Here is a 21,060-nt window from a genome sequence, read left to right on the forward strand (position 1 = left end):
GTCGTTCAGGCGCATGTCAAAACCACGCGTTCTCCAGCCATGCTCTTCTAATAGGGTCTACAGATACCCCCATGTATTTTACTCCCATACAAGAAAAAAAAGGGTGGAAGTGGAACGGCAGGGGTTGATCGGCTGATTTGAAAATATCATCCATATAAAAACCAAACAGTCAACAAGAAAGTGTTCAGCATACCTTACAAAGTTATCCATGTTTGTAATCCATCCCTTGTTCACAAATTGTTCACTTAGGGGCATGCGGTCCTTCCTTTGTTTCCAAACGCTTTTTAACATCATTATCGTCCCGCCAATAGCCGTCTTCCGCAACATGTGTAATCTATAAACCGCAGTTCTGTATTGCACATTTTCGAAGACTCTTCTTCAAGATCCGGCATTACTGCGAAGAACCTCTATCAGGCGAGCGCGCAGTGGTTCCACGTCTAGGTCCCGTCCCGGGTGGAGGCCAAACTTGTCGGAGAGAATGGACAGCAGTTCGTCTGCGTCTTCGATGTCCCGCTTCTCAACGGCATTGCATCCATCGAGGCGCAGTCGCCGCCTGTAGCGGCCGTTGATCAAGCTCAGCCATGCTTCCCCGTCCGAGCGTCCCGCCATGAGCCAACGCCGCATTATGCAACTGGGATGCGTGGACGTGTACCAGTTGAGAGGCGTACAGTCTGTCCATAGTTGATCACGAGGTTCGATCCGGTATATCGGCAGCCAATCGTCCCGACCACGCACGCACAGTTCGAGGGTGCCTGGTTCGCAGTCGTCGCCGATGTCCAGAGCTCGCAGTGTGTAAGGATGATCGGCACTTTCCAGCCCTGCGATCAGAGGAAGAGGAAGGAACGGATTGGGTCCCCCGAACCCGACGTCTACCAAGTATTCCTTGTCGAACAGCTCCACGATGAGGACGAGGTGCTGCTTAAGGGTGTGCGGGGTGTCTCGAGGCATTCCCCAGCGCACACGTGCCATTCGCAGTCGAAGTCTGTAACCTAGGGCGCGGAGAAGGCGAGCGAAGAAGGAGTTGAGCTCGAAGCAGTAGCCGCCACGACCACCCTCGATAATCTTGGAGAAGAGGGAGTTGGCATCTAGGTTGATTGGTCGGTCTAGCAAAGCGTCGATGTTCTCGAACGTAACGTTTGCAAGGTGCGCTTCAACGAGCGAGCGGAGCGTATCCAGGTCGGGGGAAACTGGCTTCGGCACGCCGAGGCGAGCCAAGTACGCCACCGTCTGCTCGGAAGTCAGCGGATCCATTGTGACGGCTCGGAAAGAGGACATTAGCGTAAAGTGGTACGTACTTTATGTCGTCCGCGGTGTGGACGAACGGCACCAATCAACCGCACAGACTACAAAAAAGGGACTGAACTCCGCCGGGCATGAATTATCCTTCCGCCGATTCTGACGCCTCTCGAGGAGAGCAGTCTTTCTTTTCGCGGCGGCGATAACTGCACAAGAAAGAGGCTATGCTCTCCTTCCCACTTGACTGCTCGCCAAATGGAAGGGACGCGGTATACGGCGCCATCGCTCGGACGCAGGGAGAACCATAACGGCTGAAAATAAAACACGCAGCAAACAAATACGTCCGTGACCTAGTTCCTACGTTCACAGCGTATCAGCGCCAGCGGCGACTTCACAGTAAGGGGGGCGACTGTTGGCTTGCGCTGGTCACAAAGCAACGGTAATTTATTTCGCGCGATCTGAACACAAGGGGTGGGTTAATGTGGGACATTGTGTTAATTAAGAGCTGTGCTTCTTCTGCCACCCTAGCTTCTTGGGGCTTTAAGTTGCCCGCACGAAAAAATTATGGTAAACAGTTGTGGTGTTGTACTTTGTCTACGCTACTAAACTCGCGTAACTGGTCGTTTGTAATTTTTTTTCCCCGGTGCTTTTGCTATATATTTTCCTGTTTTAGCAGTGCGGGATGTCATTATTATGCGTTTCCTTAAGTAACATGTCTTATTATTTTGTATTTTTTCGCTGCAGGCTCTTAGTAGTCGTGTAGTCTTGATCGGTTGTACTTCTGTTTACGTTGTACGTCCCTAGATACGGTGGTGCTGCGGAATTGCTAGCTCATTTTTACTGTATTAATGCGAGTTTTATGCATGCGCAGTCTGTACTACGATATGTAATTTATACTTTTTACATGACCTGTATATTTATGGACACTGACCTCGTCAAGCCTTTGAGTTGGATTTTTGTCCGTGCTCGCGACATATGTGTGTGGGTGGACGTAAAATAAACAGATTGATGTATTGATTCATTAATTGATTAATTGATTGGTACATTTTTGTTTTGTTGACGACTAAACGGTGATATCTGAGTAACTGCTTTTACCTCTGACGATTCACGCATAGAACTACGTACACGTAAAACAGTCTTGATGGTGGCGCAAATAAAAGTGGCGTGATCAAGGGGAATAAGCACGGTGAGTATGATGGAGGCGGGAAGGTGGTTCCATTCGGAGCTGGTTTTGGGGGAGTTCTATAATATAGTTGCAATTGGTAGGCTAGGCGCGACTTAGTAATGCAGGTTTCCTTTTTCTATTTGCTTCGCAGGTTTGTGAGTTCCAACAGCAAGCAAAATCCCTAAAGTTATGCCGACGTTCTCGACGAAGTGCAAATGGAAATGATTGGTCGTCGACAGTGGCGTCGACTTCTTATTTTTCCGGGGGGGGCAGACCTGGAGTGCGCCTCGAAGCGGCGAAGGTGGGGGGGAGGAAGCGATGGGGGGGGGGGGGGTCCCTATGAGATGACACGCCATCACCCCGCTACAAAGAGGCTACCACTAATCATCATCATCATCATCATCATCATAAGGGGCACCTGCAGCAGTGAGGGCCTTTTACATTGTGTCGGCTAACTACGAGGTGTCCCCAAATAAGACGGCCCGCAAATCTATGAACCGTAAACATCAGCGGTTTGACGCATCCAGTAGAAATTTCTTTGAATACGTGTTTTACTGGTCACATTTATTCAAAATTATTGCATGACTGAACCATCAGTACAAAAAAAAGAGTCGATTTTTTTTTCTTTTCATGGGCAGTTCGGGGTAAAAGGAAAGGGACACGAGAAAGGGATATGACAGGGGCGCTACGCGCTTCTATGTTCATTTCCGTTAAGATCCCGCGAAACGGGTCTGACTAACCACTAATTTTTGTATCCGTGTGTGTGTTGTGCCAGAGCGCCCGACACAAATTCGCTGCACCTGGCGACGTGCCGATGGCGGGGTGATTCGCGCCTAGGTCAAACCGCCTGCGTCAGACGTGCCGCGACTTGGCGGGAAAGGTGCCGCCGAGTCTGCTCTCCCTTTCCCATCGCGACGGCTGGACCAAATCATGCCTGGGACGAACTAATCCCCGCAGACACGCAGCAAGTAGCGCCTGGAGACGCCGCCGCAGAGTCGCCTTCCCTTTCGCGGTCCGGGCGGCTCGGCTGACGCAATCGCTTCGCCTCCATTCGCCAGATTCATAATGCGGCCAGTGATAGCTCCGACTGGAGGCATCGGAACTGCACGCGGCTGCAACGGAACCCTCGGGGTATAAAACCAGCCCGGAAGCAGCGGTGGTGCGGCGGCATTTCATCGAAGGCCCTGAGTTGAGAAGGGCTATCGCGCTTGTCTTAGCCATGTAACGCTCTTGCTACCTTTGTATATATTGTATATAAATGGTGCTTCAAATAACCGTCATCTCGGCTACTTCGTCGCTATGGTCTGCGCCGCGTTGATAGCGGACTGGGCAGGGCAACGTCGCAACACTAGTGACTCAGCTGGGATGGCCCAGTCCCGACAATGTATGTGTGTGTTTTGGAGGCTTGGAGCGGGTATCGCTCGCAATCGACGGCCGCAGTGCACCCAGTTGCTGCCGGTGCTTGACAGCCGTTACAGCACTGTCCAACTGCTCTGGCGTGCACTGCTTTGTGACCTCGAAAACAAAGTTTGCAGACAGGCTTTACGGAGGCGTGATAGCTTGCACTCACGTCACTGTATTCCCGTGTTGGTGCGTTGGTTGCACAGTGGAAATCTGCAGCTCTTGGTTCGAGAAGCGCTGATGAAGCTGAGAGCTATCGATAAAAAAGTGCGGTGGCGCCGTTCTGGGCAAGCAACATGTTTTACGAGACGTTCCAAGACGCGAGCTAAATGTAAAAACCCAACGTCTGGCGTTGGCGTTCATCATATATAAAACGGCCCTTTCACGAGGCCTTCCACAGTGCGAGCTTAAACTCGGCACAAGTTGCTAGCGAGGAGTGGTCGCCCCGCCAGTAAACAGCAGATGAAGGTAGGGGAAGAACAACCACCGAAATTCACCGTCGTCGTCAGCTTCATCATTACACGGTGGCATAAACGAGAAGCAGCGCATCGGGTTGCCATTCGAAAGCAAAACGCTCCTCCAGCAGCAAGATGCCAGCGCTGTTCGACAAAATATGCGAGGCGAAACAAGGCGTCACACGCGTTCGACTGGGCATTATGATGTCCGATTAACAACCCACAACCTGCACTGTGGGGCTATATGCTCACTTGTAAATGGACAGCACGAGGACATAGTCCTACCAAACCTGAGCAAAAAGTTTCAAAACGGGAGCCTAATAAAACCATGTGGTTGATACAAACCATGCAGTCAATTTGGCGCGAATCACGTAAACTAACTGCGACTGTTTAAATGAGTGGTTCCGCCCACAAAACGGCTCCAGAGCATGACATGCATCTATGGAAACTGCTTAAAGGAGTACTGACACCAATTTTCGGCGTTAATATTGTTGCTCAGTTCGCTTCCTTCACTCAACAGAATACCCTGGCTGAAATATGAGCGGCCTGCGACGTGAAGAACATAGTTTAATTGGATCTCATTTATCACGCCGACGGAGCAGCGCGCAGAGCGGCACTCAGCAAATGGACATCAGCGTGACATCATCAAGGGAGAGCCAAGAGAAGTGACGCGGCAGCGCTCGTCAAAACCTCGTGACGTCACTTCATGAGCGCGGACCCACGAGCCGCGAGTGGGCGCAACACCCTCTCAAGCGGGCGCCAGTGACGTCCACACAAAGCGGTGAGGTCAGCCAGGGAGTCAGTCATATGCGCCGTTCGGGATGAAAGCGCGGGAATTTGAAACAAAGGATTTTCAGGCCGTTCAATGTAATTAACTATCGCGCGCTGAAGTGTTTGAAGTGCTGTTTCAGGTTCGCCAGGCCATTAAGCATCGATAAAAGCAATAAAAGTGTAACATAAAATTTTCGTGTCAGTGCTCCTTTAAGACCGAAAAAGAGCGACTTCGGTGCGCGTAGTGCATGCATTGTGAGCAGACCCCACAGCTTCCCCTAAAATAATTTGAATGAAGCAAGCAGAACGAAGCAGCTACGCGTTCCCAGGCCGCGCATTTGTAAACAAAAATAACTGCTCCCATCAACAGGTGCCATAGAAACAGAGCAACTGTGGCCGCGCTTCCCACCGGGACCTAACCCCCTCGTTTTTCCCTTTTACCGCGACCCCTTAGCGAGCGACCGCCGAAAAACGCTAATAGCGCCAAACAAGGACAGGCAAAGGAGGGAGGTGCAGTTTTCGTTGCCTGATTTTACCATCCTTGAGAGTTAAGCAGCACAGCGCCACCGCTAAATGTCTGAAACTCGTACACGTGCGTCCAGACTTGAGTTTGTGATAGAACTTGTTTGCACTGCTGTACTCACGAGTGCATGTACTCACGAGTGCAAGCACTCGAAAATACAGTATTCATGAGTATTGTAATCATGAGTACTGTGTACTCAAGAGTACCATACTCACCAGTACTCGTACTCATGAGTACTCATGCTCATGAGTATTGTACTCATGAGCACTCATACTCATGAGTAGTGTACTCATGAGTTCTGTACTCACGAGTAGTAGACTTACCCCTGTACTCAAGCGTCATCATACTCACTTTTTTAATCTGGGTGTGTACTCACTCATCATCGTACTCACTCGTGAGTTTGAGTAGAAATGAGTACAAATGAGTGTACTCACTAGTGAGTGCGCCGACCTATGCTCCCGACAAAATGTCACTTTGCTGGCGTGCTGCTGAAGCCAAGCTATGGTGGCTAGAAGGGCCACCCTTCTAGCCACCATAGCCAAGCGCAGCGCTACATTGTTGTCAACAATCCGCACACTGAGCACATCTAACTCACCCTGAAGAAAAGCGACACGGCCCTGCGTTTCCCCCTGCCCGTCGGGAGGACGGAACTGTCTTTCAAGATCCCAACCCCTATTGTAAACAATAGTTGGCAGACAGGACGGCCAACAGTCCGATGTCGACGGACGCAGAGCCGAGCCAAGCCCATAAAGAAATCCTCAGCCGGGGCCGGAGGGGGCTCTGCCCCCCCGTAAAGCCGTCCGGGGGGGCACGAGCCCCACTGCCCCCCCCGTAGTTGGCGCTTCTGGTCGTCGAAGACGGAAAGATGCGTATAGCTGCCCTGAAGCCTCGTGCACGAGCTTTGGATGGGCACGGAATGTATCGGCTCTCATGGCGCGACCACAAAATTGCTTTTACAATTATTCATCCTTACCGGGGATGCATAAGCAGATATTATGGATAAACCCTAGTACTAAGTCAATTATACTGAACGTGGTGGTGTCACAGAGACCCGATAATTAGCTTGGAATGTTCGCACAGGGAAATGATGCACCTTTGGCAATGACGATAAGACGAGTATCTTTATCAGAGCTCTAACCAACTTGCAGGGACTTCTATGCGGTGTTTATCAACAATAAGCAACAGAAGGGGTAATTAAGAATAAAAATGGCCCGTGTGTATCCACCAAAAATAAAGAGGTGTAATTAAGAATAAAAACGTCGCACGTGTGCACATGAGCTGCGCATTCACAACATTCTGAATTTCCTGCACAGTTCCATAGAAATGCAGGTATGTTGTGGTTTCCCTGTGCCGTAAGTTTAGTTCACCATTTATCCTTCTTGGATACAGAGACAAACATCTGAAATATAACTGTTTCAGATTGGCATTTACGTGGAGTAGTGACAGTGCTCGCAAAAGACAGTGATTTTCTTGAGTGCAGAATTTTTCACAAATGAACTGGTCTTTTGGGGTTACGACAAACGCTCCTTCGCATGATTCTTAATATTTGCCTGCTAAGCATTTCTTGTCCAAGATTGGCCAAGATTGGCCAAAATTGACAAAAATAACCATAGCGTAAGCGTGGCAACACATTCGCTGTCGAAATCACACTGCTCGCGTCACTAGATGCTTCTGCTCACGATATAGGACTTCGCGTTCGTTATTCGCACGCGTCTTCGAAGTGCGCCGGCTCAGATGCGGTGATGGGTCGCCCACGGGTCATCCGCACGCCCAATCAGGAGGCCATTCGCCTCGAGGCTGGTCGTGCTGGGGTCGAGAACGGAAACAAATCCAGAGCGCCAACACGGACCGCGTGGTCGCAGGGAATGCTGCCAAGAGACGCCGGTGGCACCAAAACACCGAAGCTGTTCAAGGAAACCGTGCTAAGGTGCGGGAGCCGCGGCAACGTTTAGCCGAAACCACTGGTCAGCAGCGGGAACGTCCGTAGGGAACGAGAGCCGATGCTCAGTTCAACCATGAGTTGTGAAACGTGCTTACGTAGGCACAATGTTTAATGACCAATGAATATAACTAACAAAAATGAAGTAACCTAACACGAACACCAGCAAAGATGGCGCAAAGGTGATTCCAGCAACGAACAAGCAAATCGGCTGCAAACATGGACTTATACCGTCGTGATTGCATTGAAGGCTGCTACAGCTTCGCTACCACCAAGTCTTACGCGTTAGTGTGAGCTTCCATCATTTTTATGCGACGGGCCGCACAGTCGTCGGTTTAAATCACTTGCCTCTGTTCGGCCCTGGCTCCCCTCCCAGTGTCTTTCTGAAGCGACAGGGATGTGCCAGTGCGCCACAGTTCTTAATGGCCGCAAAGGTGCCCAAGAGTGCCGTACGGAACAGACTCCTCCCTCAATAGAGTACTTCGTCGAGGCTGCGTCCCCCGAAGCAGGGTTGAATGTTCACGGGTTGCGCCGAGCACTCTCGTACCCAGAGCGCACGCACACAGGCACTACAACAACGTCAGCCAGCAGTTCCCCAGCGACGCTGCTGCCAGGCTATTCACAGAAGCACTTCCTTGCCCATACCATTTTGTATTCATCTCTCGCTAATACAGGGCAGCGGGGACACAATTTAAAAGTCACTACTTAAAGGGGCGTACAACCGATTTTTGTCGCGTATATGTTCTCTAGCTCGTATCAATGCCAGCGTATTATATAGCCCGATAACCACAAGCAATTTCAAAACAAATTGGCGGAGATAATTTTAATTTGGGAGCAAACTTCCTGAGATGGGAAGGGTGGCGGTTCGTAGTGTCGAAACTTGACACTACAATATGTGTCCCTGTCACGTGACCTGCAAACCTAGCAGCTACTGCAACTGCTGAAACGTTTATTTACGTAGTGAAAACATTTTAACACCAGTATCTGTACAAGGTGTGCTTATATGTGTATTTCTAAACATTATTTTGAAAATTTGAGAGACACGCCACTCGCCATCGCTGGGTTGCTCTCAGTGTGGCTAACTGAGCCTCCATGCCCTTGCGCTGCTGAGCACAAGGTCGCGGGTTCGATTCCCGGCCGCGGCGGCCGCTTTTCTGATGGAGGCGAAAAGCAAAAACGCCCGTGTGTACGAGATTTCGGCGCACGATAAAGATCCCCAGGTGGTCAAAATTAATCCGGAGCCCTCCACTACGGCGCGCCTCATCGCCTGCGTTGCGTCGGCGCGTTAAACCCAACAATCAATCAAATCAAGCCTCCATGCCCACAATCAACGGCAGCGTTCAGTAAACAGACCCAGTGAAGGAGCTTTGACGATTCTGCCTGAGTCAGGGGCGTTTGGTCTGCCAAAATATTTGGCTTCAGTTTCCAAATACGCCAACGGCAGCTTAAAAAAACGTCGCGCTCGGGAAGAATCGAACTTTACACCTCCACAACGTGAAGCCAGAATATACCTGTCGTCTATCCCAACAGATGGCGCATTCGTGCAAAATAGACCATTGCCTTAAAAAAACTCATAAAGGAACACGAAAGCCTGCGATTGAAACTTTTTTAGCTGCGGACAAGTTTTTAACTATCGTTTTTTCTTTCGCATACAGACAAAAGTATGTTGCCGAGCTACTCTGTCATGTTTGCCAGCATTATTTTTGGGAGGGACACATACGGCTCGTAGATTTAAAACTTCGATTTAAAAAGTTCTATAGCGTTATCAGCAAAACAGTTTCTCGTCAAGGTGCTTTAAGTGACGCCCTTTCATTTGGGATAGAGAATTTATACTCGACAAAAATCGGTTGTCAGTCACTTAAAAAATACTGGCTAGACTAAACACGCACTCGGAAAACGACTTTTTTTTTCTTAGGAGACTCTACTCAGGGCATCTGCATTCTTGTTTTCGGCGTCCTTCCGGTATTTACTTAAAATGTATATTCGTGAAGAAAAGAATGGTGCTGCACCGGAAAAGCCCAGCATTCTTATCAGAAATTTGCTTCAGCCACGAAAGGGGACAACGGTCGGTATCTACGGTAAATTTGGTTTGGTTCCCTAAATATTTTTGGCTAGTCTGTGGATGCCCCAGACGTTACACAAACACTCTTGCTCGGCTGTGCTGTAAGCTTCCTTATGGGGCGCCAGTTTTCGACTTAGGTACAGCACAGGTTGTTCGTCATCGTTTTCATTAATGTGTGACAGAACGACACCTAGACCACGGTTGCTCGCGTCGCACTGAATTACAAATGCGCAGTCGAAATCCGGTGAAGCCAACACTGGTCGCCAAGCCAAAGCTTCGTTCAGACATCGAAACTCTGCTTCTTTGGCCGGCGTCCGAGTTACAACGTCAGGATCCAGCTTACGCAAACTATCGGTTAATGAACTGGCCACGTACGAGTAGTTAGGTATGCTGTGCTGATAATAGCCTGTCATTCCCGGAAAGACGTCGTATCCTTCTTTGTCAACCGCTTGGGAAAGTCACGGATAGCAGCCGCCTTTCTGCACAAGTGCTCACGTTTTCCTCGGCCTACCACAACCGCGCCGATACAGCGCCGCCAAGTAGAAAGTGGAGAACAGCGAAGTCACCTGCCCGTAGCTGCGTTGATGTGTTGCTAGGTTTGCTTTACTGAAATTTACCGTACTCTTCAAGCTAATTTTGGTTAACAGAGAGGCTGTTCATAACAAGACTTATCTTGAAGAATGCCCCGAGTGATTCAAAGTGGGAAGTGTATGCGTTAGCTTGCTACTGAGGCTTGGAGCGAACTCAACTGCCAGATTCACAGAAAGGCGAGAAACAGTCGCACATACTGCTCAAAAGTAACTTTTGAGATGCTCACCCCCCAAAAAAAAGCTTCTTGCGCGGGGCCGAACTAGCGCCATTCAAAAGCAATGTCTAGTGGGTTAACCACTCAACCATTTAAGCAGCGCGACTAGGTTGAAGAACTTGGCTTATAATGTGGGGACATCAACGAGTATTAATATGTATGTATGTATGCATGTATGTAGTTTTTGTCATTTTTGAGATATTCTGGCGCTTATAACGTTTTTTATTAGTCAACGGATCTTGAAGATGATCCTCGTCGTGGTAATACCACAAAAATTAAGTCAGAGCGCCTCAAAATACCTATCGCACAGTCGCGATCTTGCCAGTGCACGCCAAGGAATGGCAACAGCTATCCCACAAAAATAGGTTGATTGAGTTTGTCTCATCGCACCGATTGCTGCTAGAAAAAAAAAAAGAAAACGTGTGGTTGTTTTTCATAGAACGAAATGCCGCCTCCCAGTGCGAAATCACGTCCCGAAACGTCGACACGCGCTAGACGAACTGAACGCAACAATCTACTCTCCGAATTGCGATGCTCGCTGACTACAACATAGAGTTTCTTACAATATACATACTAAGAAACTCTATGGACTACGCCACTTGAGGCGTCAACACAGATAGTCACCGAGCATAGGCATCGTCATATAGGACGCAGGCGGGTGATTTCGCATGCATTTTAGCGGAGCGCGCAGACGCCGCACGCCGGGGATGCTGAGAGCATAGAATGCGGCTCATAATAACACGGCTAGGGTGGCTCGATGCCACCGCCGCCGTACGGCGGATGCGTGAATCAAAGCACCCTAAACACGGCTTGAAAGCAGCGCTCCAAGCGGCAGTATTGTCTGCCCTTATTATCCGCGGTTAAGTTTGATGCTTTCTTTAAAAATAAAATTTGACCTATACCATTGTTGAGCTGCGTTTGGTCGATACAATGGCAAATTGCACAAAAATTGCAAGCTCAGCCAATCGTAGGGTGCTATGGTTCCCGTGTTTCGTCGTCATAATCTCAGGCTCCAGGTGTGACGTAGGCAGTGCCGCATTTGCTTGTATTTGCGAACGTAAATATGGAATACCTGTTTTATTCACGCAGTGATCATGAGAATTCTTTTTGCGTCTCTATCTGAACGACACCTAAAACTGATGTAGGGCCCGAAACGTACCTGTAAAACAACCGTTGCACGGTCCCTTAAAGCTAGAGTAGTGCTTCAAGGCATGTGGTCAAAAAAGCCCACAGGTGTGCAGCAAGGACATGTTCTCCCTGTTTAGAAAAATTTCGGACTGATACCGGACGTCCCGTGGACATGCAGAATTTGTATTTTACCATATAATGAACTCCCCGTACATATTTCTTTCCCAAAAGGTGCAATTTTGAACATCTGTCGGATGGTTGAAAGTCCGGCGCGCACGTTTGTGGGACGTTCTTAGGATGAGCAATAGGATGAGAACCTTCAGACGACCGCAGTACGTCTGAAGGTTTTCTGCGTATATCCGATGGACATCCACATGTCCGACACGCCATGTGAGGCGGAAGTTCAATGGACATCTTTCGTCAAATGCATTTGGTCATCACCATCATCGTCATCATTTGTACTGCACGAGAATGTGGTGCTTTTGAAGGGCTTAGGGAAAAGGGCGAGGGAACGAGTTGCAAAAACTGTCCGATTGAAGCACTACGAAGAGAAAGCGAGATTACTACGTGCGCTACTACATGGTCGACAAAAGCTTTTTTTGATTGCTCACTTTATTTATAACGGCGGAGCTATTTAAGGGCTCGCAATGTCTGGCTGTGTCTGTTACGCCATGCGAAGGTTCATCGCTGGGCGGAGAGATGGCGCCACCGCCTCGAGTGCCGTCCGTTGTGCGCATGCTAATGTGCCCCGCTGGGCTGAGAGATGGCGCCATCGCAAAGGTAGCCGTCCACTACATGATCTCCGTTCGGGCGCCTGGGGCGTACGAAGGGGGGGGGGGGGGGGGGATTAGAAAGTGAGCAATAGCACAGCCATCACGCGGGCTTTCCCGCCATTAACGTCGGATGGTGGGAAGGCCCCAGTGCTCTCGCCGCTGAAATATCGCCCGTGCACGCTACGGAAACAGCAGACTCAGAAGAGCAGTGACGTCACCCCTCGCTCACCCGTGAATGCCAGCAAGAGCTCCACCCTTTCATCATGTTTCACAAGGATGCAACTGGCTCCAATTTCTTTCTGTTTAATGGCAACCCATCCTTGCTTATTCTTAGCTTGGCTAATTTTCCTCGGGGTGTGTTTTTATTTAAAGCAATCTCGTTGACCAGCCAACCTTATCCAGTACAGATGGAATACCCACACCATTGGGGTTGGAAGGGGTCACTGTTATGGGCAGTGATGGAAACACGCGAGGCTGTGCCGACCGCACCCACATAAAAGTGGACAGAATGGGTGACGCGAGTTTCGCCCGGACACGGTGGCACCACTTCTCGTGGAGAATGGTGGGGGGAGGCCTGGAGCACGTTCGGATTCCATATCCCGCAGGGGCTGAGTGACTGAATAAACTCTATTGAAGGAAAGATTGGGAAAAGTAGAGGTGGAGAGAAAGATTACACAATCACATTTGGAGCTGTTTGTCCATGTCTTCAATCGCTCCTTGTGTTATCGAAAGTACTCCAAAAGAAATTATATGGAAATTATTCGCTCAGATGATTCCAACATTGCGCACAAGAGACAAGCCGAAGCTAAACGGTATCTTTGAAATGACAGCCTTCATCTCCGTACTTTTAGCAGATGTCAAACTCGGTCGAATTGGGTTAGTTTTTGCTGTTTGATGTTTTTGTCCTGTTTACTTGTGTTTCAACTGTCCCGTAGTCGATTTAGGAAAGGCTAGCTGCCGTAAACATTAACGCAGACAGTTTTGTTTTCGTTCCGATTAGTTGGAGTTGTCGCCTTTTTTGGTTGTTTTTTAAAGCTCCTATGTCACATGGGACGCTTTTTATCTGCTTTAGGGCATTTTACCTGCTTTAGAGCTTTTTTTGCTGCCAAATGTGCTCCAATGAGCCGCGGGCCACTCAGGATGGCGTAAACACGGTGAGGTTTTCGTGCTGGGCTTAGCTCTTCGACATCACAGGAACTCGCGCATACCACGTGGCTTGCACAGAATCCTGAGAGAGCCTAATGACCTCTGACATCATAAGTGAACAATATAAGGAACGAAAAATAATTGCCCCCGTATACGCTGCGAACACTCTGTGCCAGGGGATGACTTTCCGGTTTTACAGTTGTTACGAGTCAGCCTGCCGCTGGGCTTTGCTTCAGCACTCCTCGGCTGTGCGGCGAAGCCTCCACTACGCACGCCTTTCAAGCGGGCCCCCCTTTCGGTTACTCACGCTTGCAGCCCACGGTTTGAACGCGCTGCTACACGTCTGGATCAGGCGCCTCGCTATCGGCGTAATCAATCTTCGGTAGCGTGCCGACGCAACAGGCCGAAACTTGCACAGGGACCCGGATGCCCCGTATCCGCGGCGGAGACCTCCTCTCTCCACAATCTAGAGGGAACGCTTGTTTTGAACGTTCGCGCTTTAGTTTTAAATAACACATCCCCCCCCCCCCAAGCGCCGTAGTTCATTCCTATTTGAGCAGTGAATCAATGCTGTCACTCTACTCTAGTCCTGTACTGTAACCTCGCCCTTCGGGGCATTGTTCTTTGGCTTCGGCGCATCTGTGGCTATAAAGTAAACCAGTTACGTTTGCCTTCGGGTTCTGGTCTTCTCCAAGGCAGCAACATTGGCTGGCAGCTCGCTTCACCACGCTACCAAACGTATGTCGGATGCGACGGAGGTCGGCTCGGATCGGCCTTCCCGGATGCAACACAGTGAACGTCTCAGGAATAAATTAGGAGCAGCGGGTTAATGATCTTTTCAATGCAGAGCATTTCTTTAACTCACGATGTCACCCGTCCGTTGGCGATCGACGTCCGCAGCCAGCCAGCACGTGCGCCCCTCCCCCGCTCCTCCTCGCTCTCAACAAGTGCGGGCGCGCATGCGCATGCTCCGGCGCTGAAAGAGGCGTTGCAGCAGCAGGTGCCACCTCCTCTCTCTCTACTGCGCGCGCTAGGAATATAAAGCGGGTATCGGGGCGGGTCACTCCATTCTACTCCTGCGCTCTGTTCTGCTTACTCTCGAGTTTGGTCGTCGTCGAAGTTCATAAGCGATGAAGCAACACCTTCAACCAGTACCGCGTCTCCGTCGCGGGGCATGTGACGGAGAAAATAATAATAATAAAGATACAACCGATTGCCCCGCAGAGAGGGTGGGGTGCAAACGATGGCAATAAATAACACGTCACGTACTTACGTCTCTCGTCTCTCTCTCTCTCTCTCTCGTCTCGCAGCCCAACTACCCAACCCCCACGACAACAACAACTACAACTACCCTGAAAAATGCATGCATTTGAAGCCACTGTTGCCAATTCAGTATGGTATAGAAGTTATCTCGTGTTCGTGCTTTCCGTTCCCTTCCCATTTTCTACACTTGCACCGTTTGCCGTACACATACTCCCGTGTACCTATGTATGTGTGTCCGCACGTGTGTGTGCATGCATGCACGTGCGCATTTGCCTGCACTTGTTCACCTTCACATGCACCCGCGTGGGCGTGCGTGTATGTATGTTTTGTTTGCACTCACGAGCGTACGTGCCGTGCATACATATAAATTTTGCTTTGTATGTACTTATTTCGAGTATCCATGTTCCCCAGTAAGTTACGACGGTGGATTGTACTGAACTTGCGTGTATGCCAATGTACTTTGTAGTATACCTTGTCACAAGCCCTGTCTCAGCGCGTGCTAATGTACCTGACTGTAATCTTAATTCCTTAAATGTATAAATTGAGTGTGTGTGTGTGTGTGTGTGTGTGTGTGTGTGTGTGTGTGTGTGTGTGTGTGTGTGTGTGTGTGTGTGTGTGTGTGTGCGTGTGTGTGTGTGTGTGTGTGTGCGTGCGCGCATGCATGCGTGCTTACGTGTGTGTGAGTGCGTGTGCGTGCCTGCGAGCACGCGCGTGTGCGGTGGTACTATGTACTTTGTGACCCCTGCACTTCATAACCAGTCTCCATGTTTTACCGTTTGTTTATCTGTGTGTCGCCCTGTCCTTTTTGTGTGCACCACCCAAGAAGGCCTAGTGCTGTTGGTGGGCACCACCCAATAAACAATAAACAATAAACAATAAACCGCCAACTACCACAACCTACGCCACGTTACCACCCCCAATGCTCTGCATTTACTCGTGTCCCTCGCGCGGGGGCATGCGACGGAGGTTTTTTTTTGTAGAAAACTGACCTGACGAGTTATCAATGATGCTCGCTGATATAAAAATCGGTGCGAAGTCAGATAAGCGTCTTAATACTCCCAGAATTTCTACGGCGCTAGCCTTTGATGTGATTTTTTTTAGCCAGAATTTTTTATGAGTAGCCAGTACCTTTGGTTGTTTTATTATTTGAAGCTTTCTTTTCGTTGTTTCTTTTTGCTTATGACCTACACTTACGTATTATCGCGATAAAATTCCTTAAGCGCTACAAATAGTGTAATATTTTCTGTGCAGATGCAACCCATGGTGCAAGGTTGGTCCATTTTTACGACATTGTTATTCCTTTGTCGATCTTTCTTTTCCAGGGTTTCTTATTTTTGTGTTCATTGTTTGGCGCGGTGTTCAAGATACATACGTTGCATTTCCTCAGTTCACTTTTATAAGTTCTATTTTTTAGGTTGGTTTTACTGTTTAAATGCAGAATTTCGTTCCACCAAATTTCGCCCCTATAACGCGGAAACTTCGAGGGTTACTCTGTTTGTGCAAATGCCAGAAGTTACTCAGTTGGCCAGTTCATGATTTCGCCGTTGTTCTCCTGGCTTGTTTATTTTTGCTCTGTTCTGGGGGCGAGTGTGTAAGGCAGATGTTTTATTTAGGTCGTTCATTTCTAAAGCAAAGCTTCCTAGCTCTGCCAGCCGACGGATCTTTCGTGGCGTGCGGGACAACAAAGACCCAACGCGTCGGAGGCGGCAGCGGGGGAAGGTAGGGGGGGTGGAGCGGCGGAGGGTTTCACTCGCTAAGCACACTAGAGATGGCGCCGCGAATTAACCCAGCGTTCCTCGACCGAAACAGCCTGCTCGCCGGCGTCGGCGGCGGCGTCGGCGGTACGGCTTTCTCGTCTGCTTTAGCGGCGGTTGTTTTCCACCTGTTGTGGTGCAGCTTCACGTCAATTTCGCGGCGCCTTTGCACGGCTTGTTTAACTTGTTCTACAGCTCCTCCAGGGTAACCTTCACCGGACGGAAATAAGTGGTCGTACGGCAACGCACGACAAACATACGTTAAGGATTGGTTTGCAGGGCGGAGAAGCAAAATGTAGAGACCACATGGAGAGGCCGCTAGAGAAACGCTACCTATTGCGCCCTTGTTGCACGAATGGGACCCCGTTTTCTATATTGGTGATTACAAATTGCGTTAGGTTTTAAATGGTATTAGAAAAGGCGAAAGTAGCAACTGGTTCTGATAAATAGCGATTATAATAGTTCCCTCAGCTTTCTTACTACTAAACAAACTTACTAAACAAACTAGTTTAAATCGGCATAACTGGAAATCGCTAAGCTCACATGCCGAATTGTTTCGTTGTCTGCGCTTGCGTCGCGCGGTAGTGCAGACCCGAACTAGCACATCAGGGTGGCTAGGTTCCGCTGCGTCGCCCTTCTAAATGCGCCCCATCCGCGTTTTCTTTCTGGCGACTCACGACCGCGCTAATAGCGGCGGCGTCCGGCGCTCTAGCCCGGCCATGGCCGACGCTGCTGCTGGGTTCGGGACACCGCCCGCGTGAATTCCAGGTAACGGCTGGCATAATCTCCGGTTTCAGTCTTTGTAAAGCCACGTGTGTGAATTCAAGAGACGTCGCATGGGCAATTGTTGTGGGTGTCGTTAAAGTTTGCTTTCCAACCGCCTTCACAGCGTGGATTGAAGCCAATTTTCGTACTTAGAAATAACGCTCTTTCTGTATTAGTATTTTCTGATTCTCCGCAACGCCGTCTCATCAACGGTTTCCCTCAACGTTAATATAACGTTTATGGTTAGTTTCTTCGCTGCTATACACGTTTTTGCACATATAGGGCATTGCATGGATGGGCCGGTTTTGCTATATATTTATTCACTTTTGAAACGTTAATTTTTTGGGGATTCTTTGTTTGGTATTCGTATTTTTTGTAAATGTATCCCATTCATTACTTACTTGATTACTTCATTGTGATAAAATTTTAGCTTCTACTGTTGTACTTTTTGCGATTTCAGAATATCGTTCCACCGATGCACCGAATTTTCGCATATATTATTACGATTACTTTGTTACAACCGCCAATTACGCACTTTTTGTACGAGTTCAGGAAGTTCCACGTCCTGTAGGGGGGTCGTTCTCGGAAAATAGTGCTACTTGATAATATTACGGAGAGTATGTACTCGGTTAAGCACTCGAACGTAACTAAATTTGTTTAGCTAAACAACACGATCTACATCCATCTTGTGTGACCGTAATCTCTCCCTTGGAGCCGATGTCTGAAGGGGCCAGCAGACAAAATACGCTTGTCTTATTCAGAAGATCCCGTGATTTATACCGCACCCAGTGCTTTTCCAGCAGCAAGTGATTCTTTACTCAATGAGAAATCAATAAATTTCATTTAAAATTTTTATTCTCCTTTCAAATCGTGTGTTTCGTGACGCGTCTCATGACGTCACATAGAGAGGTCTTCAAGCGATCATCAAGTGCGCATTTAAGTGTGCAGCAGATTGCGTAGCCTTATTTACTCTCTCTTTCTCTTCTAGATGTCGCCACCATTGCCATTGCCATCTTTTGCACACGACTAGCATGGTTTGGTTTATTTTCGGGTTTACCTTCATTCATATGTACGCCGGAGTCATTCTAAGAACCTTCTGAACAGATATGTAAGAGTTTTACCCTTATTAATCTTCTACCGCAAGACGTTTTTAGTGCGATTCTTACGTCTCCTTTTGCCAGCTGGCTGAGGATGTCGACGGGTGGGATTTGGTACACGTCATCGGACCAAATTACTGTTCACGATTAGATTCACTGGTGTTTCATTAAAGATGCCAAGGATTCTGGCGCCATCCGTTGAGCACGCAAAAACGTTCTAATGTTAGTTAGACCAACACTCGTGAGTCGTCGTCCTAATTTGCCGGCATACAGTCTTTGACTACATTTCGGCAGGAATAGAATACAAACAAAAACCACGCACCCCTCCGTCTAACGACGACGATGGTGGAACGAGAACCTTTCTGTTTATTGATTATTTGATTGGCCAATCCCGCACTGCAAGTATATGCTACTGTGGAGGTACGTTCCCATTTTGTATGATCACAGCAACAATCGGATGTGCACTCCGTAGACCTAACATTTGGGTTTGGGGCATACGGCGCAACGTTTGTGTTTGGGTTAATAAACTCGAAACTGACGAAACCGGAGAATACTGCCCCTGGGTGTTTTCAACTACACCATTCTTGCGTTTTTTTTTCTAGCGTTCGCATCTGCCAGTTAGAGCACGAGCCACGCACTCTTCCACAACTTTTACGCTCTGATTCCACGTTTTTGGAATTTTGTTAAACCGGCACATTGCCGCCTAAATCTGGCGATTCATGTCCACACCCCCAATCATTTATGTACCACAAAGAAGGGAATAACAAAAGCAACCACTCTTGTTCTACTCAGTTATCAGCTAGTTTCAAGCCGGCGGCGAATTTATCCCCACAGAGAGTTAGTTTATTCGTTCAGTTTGTGCCGAACTGTCTCACAGAAAGAGAGCGAGAAAGAGAAGACTGTATTTTTGGTCATACTAAGAGCTATTGGCAGTCTTCCGTCAAAACAACATCAAGCCCAGAAAATGCCGGTAGGAATGAACGTAGGCTACCGTCGCGCGCTGTCCTTAGGGACCACGAGGTGTCCCGAGCCCCGTAGGCTCCACAAGTAGCAGCACTAGAACGAAACCTTATTAACCTTACAGGTAAGAGTGGTTCCCTATTGCGGAGATTAGGGTGATTAGTTCGGATGGTTCGATTCCCTCACCTTCGCAACTTGATTCGCAGCACGCCCGCCTACAGTGAAGGAACCTTCTCACCAGTGTCCGCTCTTAAGCACGAAAGTATACAAATTCAACCTTGTTCAGCAATAACATAATATTTTAAATTTTCACAAAACGAGGTGACTCGCAATCTTATCTTCATTTGAGCCACCACGATAGCACTAACAAACCTGACAACTTTTGTTGTAGCTGGGGTTTGTTGTAATATGTTTATTTATTTATTTATTTATTTATTTATTTACAATACTTTCAGGGTCAAGAGGCACTACCGAAAGGGGTGGGGCGGGGGTATAGAACTATGACAATCAACAATGGTGGTACATTGGTGGGAGTACATAGTATTACTACACGATGTAAGAAATGAGGTTTTGTAGGGCAGTCTTGAATCAGGAATGTTCTGAGATGGCAGCAGTGGAGGCGGGAAGGTGGTTACAGTCAACGCTGGTTCTTGAAATAAAAGAGCAATTATAAAGGTTAGTCCGACAAGAAGGAACACTAACTTTTTTTACATGATCTATGCGGGATGAAATATATGTTGCGGCGCTTGACATTGGGCTACAGTGTGCATCCCTCTTACTGGTGCTATTCGAGTGGCATTTGCTTTCCCATAATAAAAAAAGGTGCGAAAGATGGCCCAGTGGGTACAGAACTGAGGTGGCGCAGAGCAGGCTGTATGCATTTTATTTATATCATCTTTATGGCGACGGCTGTTTTCTTGACCTTACAACGACTGCGTTATTCTCAAAATGGGGACCCTTGATGATTTCTCATTAAATTTGGGTTTGAGAGACTTACGTCCACGGCACCAACCCTACATGACAGGCCCGCGTTCCCTTGACACCGACGGTGCACTACACTGTAACGCATCATGAGTAACAGTTAAATATTGAACACTGTAATAAAGTTAGTTTACGTTCGTAAGAAATTGTAAGATTAGTAGGATTCTAGGATTCAAGAAAAGCGGCGGCTGAATAATTGCACCTAATGAAGACAGTGGGTATTGGCCTGCGGTAGTTGGCATTTGGAGTGAATATAAATTAAATCAATTACAATGCTGTATCCTCCTCATGTTCCAAGGAACATAACATAAAGTTAAAAAATTAAAACACAATAAATAACTCGCCGGGTTTATTTTTGTAGCGAGCGAGTCGTAGCTCGCTCGCTACACCCAAGTAGAGTCGGCGTTCCATTGTAGCTGCTGTCGCCGCGGCGTAAGCCGGAGGCTTCGAGAGCCAAGCGGTTTATATAGTCATAAGCGTCAAAACACGTGAACCGCTGGCACTTGTGTTACATCTCCCCGTTGTTTAGCACAAAGAAAACTGTAGGTACAGTTGATGCAAAATAAACGTAATTACCCGTCAGCGCCCAAGTTCACTTAGTTGGGAACGCTCTTTGGGTTGGTTTTTACGACACGAAAAAATCGTCGAGTTTGAAATGACGGAGAAAGGCTCCACGCGCAAGAAGAAAATGGCGTGTTCGAAATGCCTCAGAAAGGCTCCCGCCACGCACGAAATAAATGGCGCGTTCGAAAAAACGCAGAAATGCTCCAGCCGCGCAAAAAAATATTACGTGTTCAAAATCACTCAAAACAGCTCCACCGTACAACATTAAATCA

General features: G+C 48.4%; 1 protein-coding gene across 1 annotated transcript; it reads right to left on the reverse strand.

Moving 5' to 3' along the window:
* Positions 1-378: 378 nt before the first annotated feature.
* On the reverse strand, positions 379-1,251 carry LOC144153396 (arylamine N-acetyltransferase-like). The gene has a single exon (XM_077685045.1). It carries the CDS (start codon positions 1,249-1,251, stop codon positions 379-381), a length of 873 nt encoding a protein of 290 aa, XP_077541171.1.
* Positions 1,252-21,060: the final 19,809 nt, after the last annotated feature.

The sequence above is a fragment of the Haemaphysalis longicornis genome, unplaced genomic scaffold, assembly GCF_048455015.1.
Source record: "Haemaphysalis longicornis isolate Haplotype H1 unplaced genomic scaffold, Haemaphysalis longicornis Haplotype H1 scaffold_9, whole genome shotgun sequence".
Classification (NCBI taxonomy): Eukaryota; Metazoa; Arthropoda; class Arachnida; order Ixodida; family Ixodidae; genus Haemaphysalis; species Haemaphysalis longicornis.